General features: G+C 34.9%; 1 protein-coding gene across 2 annotated transcripts in view; it reads left to right on the top strand.

Moving 5' to 3' along the window:
- The window catches only part of GRIK2 (glutamate ionotropic receptor kainate type subunit 2), a 666284-nt gene that overhangs the window by 436244 nt on the left and 218017 nt on the right, over positions 1-12023 (top strand). For both annotated transcript variants that reach the window (XM_021693614.1, XM_021693616.1), the window contains exon 10: positions 11158-11364. In XM_021693614.1, coding sequence (XP_021549289.1) covers positions 11158-11364 — 207 coding nt within the window. The remainder of the gene's footprint in view (positions 1-11157; positions 11365-12023) is intronic.

Raw genomic sequence — 12023 nt, 5'->3', positions numbered from 1 at the left:
GGTAATTCATTGACCCTTTTTAGAGTTGCTGTTTTTACCTATATGTCACTACTCCATACAGAAATGGTGGTGGCTACTTAAAATTAAAACATGCCAATTGGAAATATGTATTAGTATTGGGGAAGCATTCCGATTGTTATCATAAGCTTGTTTCTTTTGTTTCTAGATCACATCAAGCATTATGTATTCTTAATCTACCCAGAAGTATTGCCAATTAGAGCAATAGATTGCCATGGTCAGATAGATACAGTGAGTTGATGACTTGTTTGTTGAAGAACTACCCATCTTAGTATTGCTGTCCATGGTAATGTCCTTTCACCCTTAATCTTCCTTTTAAAGGTATAATTCTCCACTTTGCATTCTCTTAAGTATGCCAGGGCAAGATGTTGAGGTCTGTTTTTTTCTCCCTCATGTTAATGTGTAAGTTCTGTAGTTTTACAGAGCTGACTCACCTTCCTCAGGAGCCAATGTCAGCAGCACCATTGCCCCTGCCCTTCATGCTGCCCATTCATTAGCCTTCCACTTCCAATCAACTTCATAGCACCCACCTTGATCTCCTTGAAAACCGAGCTGCTCTGTCATAGTAGTATTTATGATTTAATGCTTTCAGTGTGAAGGCAGTGATAGGATACACAGAGTGTGTATACAAGACTAAGAAGACTGAGGGAGATAAGTGATTGTCAGGAACACATGAACTGCTCAGTTTTAAACTTAATCTCCATAATTTCATTTTAATCTGATGTTATTATTGTAACCATGGTGCCTTTTTCATTTGACCTATAGGAATGCTATTTTTTTAAAAAAAGGTGTGTGTGTGTGTGTGAGAGAGAGAGAGAGAGACAGAGAGCAAACTCTATCTTCATTAAGGAAAAATTAATAACCATGAAAAATATCTTTTAAATGCTTTGATACTGTTCTTAGTTGAGAATATTGTTACCCATAGCAACTGGAGTTTTAGCTGGTTGCCATTTAAAAGTTTTCTTGTCATAAGGGTAAATTCAGAACCAGACTAAGGCTAACTGAATATTCATTTCTGTTTTCCCAAATGAATTATTTGAGGGTCATCATGTCATAGGTCCTACTCTAAAATAAGGCATAATAGTATGTCTCAAAAATGTACACTGTGGCAATATTTCCCCTCTGGTAATTAAGGAAGAAAAGTAGCCATGTGAATAATACAGAATGCTATAAAATAGATAAAAATCTCAAATTCACTACTAGATTGGGAGTTCCAGAAGGGCAGAAAATTTTCTGTATTGCTTTGTTTTTCATTGTTGTATATCTGATACCTAAAATGGTAGGTACATAATAGTTCAATACATGTTTAAATAAATAAATAAATTAGTTAGGTTAGCCTTATCCTTGAAATGGCAAGGGATATATTTTATACATGTCTAAAATTAAATTACATTTTTATGACCCTAACTTTTGAATATCATGAGTAAGGCAGTGAAAGTTCAGGGGTTAACATATGAAAAAATAATTTAGCTCTAGGTAAGGGCTGGAGGATATGTGAGTTAGAGCTTAAAAATTATAAAGTTTTATTATATTTAAATAAAGCATTTTGTTCCCCTCAACCTTAAAACATATTTTACTTTTTTAGAACTTCATTTTGGTTATATTCTTTGCCAACTCTCAGTCTAATGCAGATAAAAATACATGAGTTATTGGGTTCCTTAAAACTGGGGTTGATAGTGGAAATGCTGACAAATCCTTATTACAGATGCCAGTGGAATGAAGTGCCTTTACCTCTAGCAAATGCTGATGTGGAGATTTAAGACTATATGAGAAATCAGTAAAGTTGCCCAGGAGAGTTTTATCATATTATTCATTGAACTCAGTATGTGGTACAGTAATTGCTTCTGGTACCATTTTTCTTTTCCTGCATGAGGTTATTATTTATCCTCATGCTGTGTGAAATAGAGAAAGAGAGTCTAAAGGAGAGTCATAACTCAGTGTAAACTATCTTGTGACACAGTGTTGCTGGACATAGGAAACACAACTGGAAAATGGTGTCTTACTTATCAGAATTAAATATAGGAAGAATGATATTTTACATTGTGGAGATCCATAAATACTAGAAAGGTGCACTCAGACCACATTTTTTTTCTAGTGATATTAAAAGCTGTTTAAAATATATACTTAAATAGACTTTAATCTCACAGGGATCAACACATTTATTTGCCCATGAGAGAAGTTTTCTTATTAGCTTATAGGTGATGAGATTCAAGTTAATAGGTAGGATGGTTACTAGGAAAAGCTGAATTAATGAGATTTAAATAGCTTAATAATTTAAAAAAATTTTTTTGCTCTGCTTTTGTACCTTTTGCACAAAATCCCTCACATGCCTCAAATATACTTCAGTAATCACTAACTTCCATCATATTTTTCCTGATGTTCATGTGAGTTTGTGTAAAAAATATACTGTAAATATTTTGGAACAAAAATTTTAAATAGAGACAATGATGACTTGATAGTGCAAATGAGGGGAAAAGCATTTTTTAGAACTCATATATTACTACCTAAATCTGTTGGGTTTAAAATATGCTACTTTCACAAATTCTTGAAGCACTTTTATGTTAAAAATGTGTTCTTACTTGGAAAGGAGATCATTTATGATGTAGAAAATGAATTTTTTGGATTATATATTTACTTATTTTCAGCAATGTTGTTTTGACTGCATTGTTCAATTAGTAAATGCATTACCATTCTGCATGCATTACATTAACCTAGTGGCTAATCTCAGTTGATTGAAAAAATAATAAAGTCATACAATATATATTAAGTTATCTAACGAGGTATGTGCAATTATGCATTCACATGGAGTTTGGTAATGATCACTAGAAGCCATTTAATGTGGAAAATATAGTGTGGAGGTAAATAGCCCAATAGTCTGACTCCCCAGGTTGTATGCTGGCTATTGACCTTGGGCAAAAGCACTCTTGCCCTCAGTTTCTTCATCTGTAAAATAGAAATAATAATATTAGGGGCTTCACATGGTTATAGTGAGAAATAAATAAGTTTATCCAAGGAAAACACCCAGAACAGGGTCTGGCACAAAGTAGGTGCTTGGAAAATATTCGATGGCTCTATTACTTAGTGTATAGAGCCTGAAAAATGGTCACCTTTTGTGACTTAAAAAAACAGCAACACATCCATTTGTTTATAAACCAGAAACTGAATGAAATCAAAGAATGAATTCGATAGGATTAATGTATTATGCCGACATGCTTCTTTTGATTCCCATTCCACTAGCCCCAAATTCTTAGGCCATCCCCTCTTCTGCAGGGGAATATGTTATGTTCTTCTCAAATCTCTAACCTGAGACCTGAGGATAGGGCAATTTACCTGTCTTATAATGTTTTGTTTCTAGTTCGAGTTCCCTTGGCTTCCCCAGTTGAAGAGAGCAATCTATTTCCACTTAGTTCAGTATAGTAGTCATTTTATTTGTAAGCCTGCTATGTGCTTGGTGATGATATTTGGTGCTTTTGATGGAAATTTAAGTTATTATCATGCCATACAAATTGCTCAAGAAATATCTTCTGAACTATACATAACATATATATATGATATATATATGTATCTGCACTTACTACTCAATAAGATAAATACTATAGTTAACATATTCAAAAGTTTTCAAAATGTTTCTGTGGGGAAACCAGAAAAAGAGACACCTGAATATTCCTGAAATGTAAATACCCAGCAAAGAAAGCTGTTTAACTGCAAGGCTTCTTCCTCTTCCAAGGTAACAAGGGCATTTAAATTGTCATCCTTGGAAATGTGTTTTCTAACTTAAAAGGCTAGCATGCCACTAAGAGTAGAGAGGAAAAAGGGTATAATAACTGCAGGGGTGGAAGAAAACCATATCTGTCACATTGGTAGTACTCTCTGTACCCCTGGAGAATAAATTTTATATGTGATAACATATTACTTAAAAATTAAGATTCTTACTGTCCTTTACCTATGGTAAGCCCAAATATCTAGCTGTGAATTTACAGTTAATTAATTAATTAATTTCTGATACCTATGTGCTTGACCTAATTCCATTTAAAAATCCAGCACATATAGATTTTCTACAAATGTTCTTCTGGTATAGAAAGCAACATAAAATAATGGGAAAGTATGTATTTTGGAATTTAGAAAACCTGAGTTCTTAGCTTTGCCTCTTCTTAGCTTTTCTTTATCTTTTCTTGGCTATGTGACCTGGGAAAATGATCTAGCCTCTCTGAAAAATGACAATGAATAAAAGAAGCTAGTGAAATAGTCCTGCTAGTAAATAAAATAGTCCAACTAGTAAAATAGTTTAAATAGTAAAATAGTTCTAATAAAACTCCATTCAAGCATATGAAAAGATGCTCAACATCATATGTCCTTGGGGAATTTTGAATTAAAGCAACAATGAAAAACCACTATATAGTGGTTTTTTAGAACCAATTAGAATGGCTAAAATCCAGAACACTGACAACACCAAAAGCTGGTGAGGGTGTGGAGCAATAGGAAATCTCATCCATTGCTGATGGAAATGCAAAATGGTACAGCCACTTTGGAAGACAGTTTGGTGGTTTCTTACAAAAGTAAACATACTCTTATCATATGATCTAAAAATGGAATACCTTGGTATTTTTCCAAATGAGTTTTACCAAATTTATATCTATACAAAAACCTGTACATGGATGTTTATAATAACTTTATTCATAATTGACAAAACTTGGAAACAGCCATATACTTCAGTAGGTGAATGGGTGAATGGATAAATAAACTGGTACATCTAGACAATGGACTATTATTCAGCACTAAAACAAAATGAGGTATCAAGACATGAGAAGATATGGAGGAAACTTAAATGTAATTACTAAGTAAAATAAGTCAATATGAAAAGGCTACATTCTGTATGAATCCAACTATATGAATTCTGGGAAAGAGAAAACTACAGAGACAATAAAAAAGATCAGTGGTTATCAGATGTTAGAGGGGAGGGAAGGATGAATAGACGGAGCACAGAGGATTTTTAGGGCTTTGAAAATGTTCTGTATGATACCTCAATGGTGGACTATAATGTATCATTATATATCTGTGAAAACCCATAGAAAGTACAACACCAAGAATGAACCTTAATGTAAGCTATAGACTTTGAGTGATAATGATGTGTCAACATAGGGGCACCTGGCTGACTCAGTTGGTTGAGCAACTGACTCTGGATTTTGGCTCAGGTCATGATGTCAGGGTCGTGAGATCTAGCCCTATGTTGAGCTCCACACGTAGTGGAGAGTCGGCTTGAGATTCTCTCTTCCTCTCCCTCAACACCTCCCTATGCTCACACATTCTCTCTCTCTCAAATAAACAAATAAATCTTTTAAAAATGATGTGTCAATGTAGATTTATCAAAAATAACAAATGTATCACTTTGGTGGGGAATGTTGATAGTGGGAGAGGCTAGGTATGTGTGGAGTCAGGGAGTATATGGGAATTCTTTTCCACTCATATTTACTGTGAATCTAAAACTGTTCTAAAAAATAGTCTATTGAGGCACCTGGATGGTTCAGTTGGTTAAGCGTCCGACTCTTCATTTCAGCTCAGTTCATGGTCTTGGATTGTGGGATTGAAACTCCAATGGTCTCTGCACTGGGCGTAGAGCTTGCTTGGGATTTTCTCTCTCTCTCTCTCCCTGTGCCCCTCTCCCTCCCTCTTTAAAAAAATGAAAATTAAGAAAAAATTAAAATTAAAGAAATTAAAAGTCCATTGAAAATTGTTCGAAGCTAAAATAACATTAAGAAGCTGATATTTACTAGGTTCCTTTTATTTAATTCTCAAAACAATTTTAAAAGAATTGTTAAATCCACTTAGAGATGAGAAAATTGAGTCAGAGAATTCACTAATTTAGCAATCATTTATTCCACTAATATTTACTTAGCATTTACTATGTGTCAGGCAGTATTAAGCATGGGAGATACTAAAATTAATCAATATGGATGTTATATTCCAAACAAGTGAGACAAACAAAAAGCAAGTAAGCCAACAAATAAAATAACTTAAAAATGAATTAATTGAGGAAATAAAGTGTTGAGATAGGGAATAACAGGACTCCTTTAAATAAGTTCAGGAAAGATTTCACATTTAATTTGAACCTTAAAGGAAGGAAGGGAACTCACCATTTGAAGAACATTATAGACTCATAGTACAATATGTTAAAAGACTCTGAGGCAGAAAATTGCTTTTTATTTGAGAAACTGAAAGAAAACAGAATATTTAGAATTTAAGGAAAAGATGAAGTCAAAGAAGGAAATGTAGAATATAAGCCTTCATCATGATGAATATTTTATTCATTCAGCACATTTCCTGAGCGTGGTTGCCAGTCATTTTTATAGGCACTGAGATATATTAATGAATGTAATCTCTAATGTCCTTACACTCATTATTTATATTCTAAAAGGGGGAGAAAGAAACACACGTCCCCAAAAAATATAATTTAAATAATAATAAATAAACAGATAAATAATAAAACTTCATATTAAAGTAAATGCTATAAAGAAAACAAAACATTTGCAAAGAAAGAAGTAACTTAGAAGGAAATACATATATGTATGTTTGTATGTATGTATGTATACACACACACACACACGCACAATTTATATCTAGTGCTGAAGAATCGACATTTGAGCAGAGACCTGAATGACAAGAATGAAACAGCCATGTGAAGATCCTAGAAAGATCTTTCCAGTCAGAAAAGGGGGGGGGGGGCAAGGAAGGCAAGACAAAGACCTCAAGTCAGGAATGAGTTTGGTAAGTTTGAGGAGCAGAAGGAAAACCAGTATATCTGGGATATAATGAGAGAGGAATGAAAAGCTAGGGTCAGAGAGAAAAGTGTGCAGGCCTGTGACCACCAGGGTAAGCAGTTTTGCCTTTTTTTTTTTTTTTTAGTTTTAATAAAAAGTCACTGTTGGGTTTTAAGCAGATGCATGATAAAATCATATTTAATTTTTAAAAGATCACCAAGACTTTCTATGGAGAATTGACTATGGGAACATAGAAATGGAAAGTAGAGGTAAGAGGCTACTATAGGAATCCATAGGGGAAATAAAGATTACACAAACCATGATGGAAGCAGGGAAGATGGAAGGAGCTTGATAGATTTGGGATATGTATTGATAGAATAACTTGCAGGATTTCCAAAGGATGGGATGGAGAGGTAGAGTGATTTCCTGGCTTTAGACTTGATCAATTTTATGAATGCTGGAGCCATTTGCCAATGTGAAAACAAGTGGTAAAACAGATTTCAGGGGTCATGGCAAGGAAGTCAAATATTATTCTAAATGCATTGGTCATCTATTAGTTGGTTTGAAGTAGTGGTGAGGATATAATTAAATACATACTTTAAGATCATTTTGTTACACTTTAGTGAATGAACTAAAAGAAAGGGAAGCAAGGATGATGCCTCAGTAACTGGCTTGAGTAACTGGGTAGATGATGGTGTTATTTTTTGAAAGCAGAGAAAAGGTATACAAGTTTTAAGAAAAAGATGAATTCCATTTGGGGCACATTAAATGTGAGATGTCTGTGAGACATTAAGTGGTACTGACAAGTGCTGTTGGATATGTGGGCCTAAGGCTCACTACGAGAGGTCTGGGTCAGGTATATAAATTTTGGAGTCATCAGCTTAAGATGTTACTGAATTTAATGTGTGTGGGTAAGATCATTTAGGGACAAATTTTAAAAAAAAAGGGGGGGGAGAGGGGCTATAGCCAAGTGCTGAGGATCAACATTTAGAATCAGGTAAGAAAAAAAAAAACAACAAAAAAAACACAGTAGCAAAAGATCGTGTGAGGAGTTCCCATTGTGGTAGGGGGAAGCCAAGAAGAATATGTAGCACAAGCTAGAGAGGGGAGTGTTAAAAAGTACGTGTGTGTGTGTGTGTGTGTGGGGGGGGGTGATAGTTCATTTTGCAAATGCAGCTGAGAGGCTGAGTAAAAAGAGAATAAAGCCACATCTCTTTGATTCAGCAAATTGGAAGTTGTTAGTGCTGTGTCAAGATCAGTTAAGTGGAGTGAGTCTAAAAGTCACTCCAGTAGATGGACAGATAACTGGAACATTAAGGTAGCATGTGTAGACAAATCTTTCTGGATAGTTGTCTATAAAGAGAAATACAAAAATTAGGCTGTGGCAGAAGGCGGTCATGGGACTAAGTGAAAGTTATTGGAATAAGTATATATACTTTGAAAATGATTCTATGTAAAGGGACAGATTGGTTATGAAGGAGATACAAGATAACTCAGCTAATCAGGACTTGGAGCAAGTGAAAGATGGTGGGAATATACTATGTATCATCCTTTTTGTCCCCAGATCCATCCTCCACTTTTCTTTGTTCTATTGTCTGTCCCAGGTATCTGATTTGTGTGGATTATATCAATAGATTCATGTATCCCTGGCTTTTGATTCGGTTTGACCAGTGGGAAGCTCCAGCAAGAGATCAAAGGGAGGGAGACAAATGAGGTCATGGTTTCTATCTACATGGAAACATTCTGTAGTTGGGTTAGACTGGTTGTATTTCTCAGCTGAAATCACTTCTCTGCTCTAAGTGGCATCCTGTGTTGGAACCCTGCCTAATACAAGAATCGGAACATAATTATTAGAACTGGCCCAATAAGCAGAGTTCTAGTTCCTCTATAGCAGTAGACAAAGGAAGAGAAAATGAATACAGGTAGATGAGTTTGGTGGGGTTTGCAGTGGGTATGTAAGGGCATGACATGTGATTGCTTTTGTTTTCTTAATCAACTAAGTATTAGAGCAGGAAGTTGTGAGGTTAAAGAAGAATGGATAAAATGTCCATCTCATAGAGTTGAAAATAGATCCTACCATCAAACATTTGAGGGTTTTAATTGTAAGTGTAAACAATTAACATTGTTCAGCTCTTTGGGAGTTGGCATGGTGAAAAAAAATGTCATGTAAGGCATGTTTTTTTGTAAGGCCAAGTACGCTAGCACAAAAGTGGTGAGAGACTTGAAGATGTGTATAGCATAGAAATTATGCTAATGGACCATGAGACCTAGGCCAGACAAGGTTTTGAGGTCAGAAGTGAGGTTAGAAGGGGATTGATGGATAGTGGGAAAGTGTAGGGGGTCACTGGGTTAGAGGTCTTTATAGGACCAAAGAATTGTAGGCGTGGGTGTGATTGAACAATGAGCTAGATGAATGAGGTTTTAGAAATCTTAATATAGAGATAGATCATTTTCTGACAATTGCAGAGTGTAGCTGTGGTCATGGGAGAGAGAAGCTAAATCCTAGTGAGGGAAAGGATTTGACAATGAGGAGGTAAAAGGACGGAGACACCATGTTGGATGCTTCATGTAGGTGGATTTTGAATACATAGAGAATAATGATAAGAGTTGGGAAAGAAAGCAAAATTGTCATCCAGTAGGTAAACATTTGAAAAGTAAAGGCTTCCCTTCCCACTTAGTACATCTTCTGATTCAAATTTCACTGGATAACAGCAACTGTAAAGAGAGAGCGTGGGATATGGTCCAATAAAGCAGAAAGATGGAAGGGCATTCCAAAAATTAGTTGAAAATGTGGAACAGTGTGCTAATCTCTAAACAGGAGTTCTTTAGCATTCAGTGGCAGTGTGTGGGAACATCAGAAGAACAGCAACTGGTCAGGCTAGAGTGTGTATGAAACAGTAGAGGGATAAGCCAGGTCAACAGGGTGGGAAGAAAAATGGAATTAGTCTTATTTCTGAGGTGAGTATAGGCAAGAGGACACATTACTATCATATCCAAAATGCCCTTAGGTGTGATGACCTTCATGGGATGATTGTTGTTCTCCAGGGGTCGGGAAGAAGGTAATCACCTTTCTAGACAGACTGGCAGGGCAACCTCCTCTAAATTTTTCCACTCTGCAGCATCTTTCTCTAAGAGAGCAAATTCCAGAGGCTTTACCCATGGTCAGATAGTAAGTATTAGAGCCAATTGCACTCTGGTTTATTCACAGGATACCATGTTCCACCTGCCCCACAAAAATATGCTAACACATGGATTCTCTTAGTACTTAATTAAACATGAATTTTTAATAGGGCCTGTTGTGCAGAGCCTTACAGGATTTGGCTCCTCACTCTCTCTTCATTCGGACCTTATTCAACTGATTCCCTCACTTCCTGGATGTGACTTCAGTCACTCTGATGGCAAGAGTCCTCTTTCTGGAGCACACCAGTATCATATTGGCCTCAGGGCTTTTACTTGCTGCGTCCTTGACCTGAAATGCTCTTCTTTCAGATTTTCAAATGGCTAAACTCTTTCTCATCTTTTAGGTTCTACCTCATCTCTCATCTCAGTAAAGACTTCCAGACATATTACTCAATATTGTCTTGTCCTCTCTTATCTTGCCAAGTACCTTAAGGTTGTTCTGTATCCTATTGCCCTATTTTATGCTTTCATGCCATTTATCAGCATCAGAAGTTATGTGTTCTATTTCTTTAGACATTTATTATTGATTTCTTCATCTATATCATGAACTTTATGACTCAGAAATTTCTCTTTTATATAGAGGAGGGCTGGCTCATAGTAGGTGCTCCATAAAGTGTTGTTGGATGAATGCATAAACACTTGATAAATGTTTTCTTTTTCTATATTCCAAAGTAAGTTACTATTTTTTTCTATAAATATAGTAGTTACAATTTTTATATTTGTTAGGACGAAATGTGGTAATATATAAAAGTCCCTACTCCAGTTTTCAGTGCATAGTAGGCAATTAGGTAGTGAGTTTTTTTCATTCTTTCATCAATATATCCCACTGAAATAGCACAGCAGATATTGAATAAGTGATATTTTTCAAATTGGGATATTGTAATCATGTGAAATTGGATCTTATGTATTATGTATTTTATAGCATATATCACATTATATATTACTTCTTACATATGATATAAGATAAAAACATATTTTTATTATATAGTCATGGTGAAATTATTATAGTTAAATATTCTCTTTTGAAGCACAAATATTCCCAAAGTAGTCTGCCTTCTTAGGATTTCACCCTATATTAATTACAATTAGCAAAAATAAAATTGTTCTAAATTAATGTGAAATATTCTATCTTCTAAGGCAAGCTATAATTCTCATAGTTTCATGATTAACTAATACCTCCTACCTTCATGTTTACTGTTTCCAGGAAGAACCCTACGTCCTGTTTAAGAAATCTGACAAGCCTCTCTATGGGAATGATCGATTTGAGGGCTACTGCATTGACCTCCTCAGAGAGTTATCTACAATCCTTGGCTTTACATATGAAATTAGACTTGTGGAGGATGGAAAATATGGAGCTCAGGATGATGCCAATGGACAGTGGAATGGAATGGTCCGTGAACTGATTGATCATGTAAGTCTCTTTTCTCATTATTATCATTACCTCTGGTTGACTTCTAAAAGGTTTACTTTTTAAGAATTTTTTGATGGTCAGGGGTTAATGACAAGAGCAATAATATATTTCAAGTATGTATATCCTTAAATAATTCTATTGAAAATATATATTATTTTTGCCCTTAAATATAAAGAATCTAAGAGGGATGTGTGGTTCTATTGGAGACAATTGTCTGTTTTAAATTAACTAGTATTTAGTGATTTAATATCTTAAAATATTTAGTCCTGATTTGCAAATAACAATGTGGATGCCCAACAATTTATTTCTTTTTCACTTTTATAATGCTAAGTTCATAATCAGGATTGGCTCCTCCTTTTTTTTTTTTTTAGACTTGCATTGAGTTTTAATTGAAAACATTAAAACAATTTAACCACTCATAGTGAATTATAAAACTTTGACAGTTAAATTGTACTTTCATTTATGAGGCATTTATTCATCATTATTTTGGTAGACCTGAAAGAAACTTTGCATACTTGTGTTTTCTGTTCTCATTTCAGAGGAAGGTTATGAAGAGAAGGTCTAAAATATTTATGAATCAAAAGCCAGCTGAATTAGAAGTGAAATATAAAGAACAAAATCTACACGCAGCTGTGCTGAAAGAGCAGCAGTGGGTTTTA

Source organism: Neomonachus schauinslandi, chromosome 8, assembly GCF_002201575.2.
Source record: "Neomonachus schauinslandi chromosome 8, ASM220157v2, whole genome shotgun sequence".
In the NCBI taxonomy this organism is placed as follows: domain Eukaryota; kingdom Metazoa; phylum Chordata; class Mammalia; order Carnivora; family Phocidae; genus Neomonachus; species Neomonachus schauinslandi.
The sequence above is the reverse complement of the archived record's forward strand: the minus strand, read 5'-3'. Positions and strand labels throughout refer to the sequence as shown.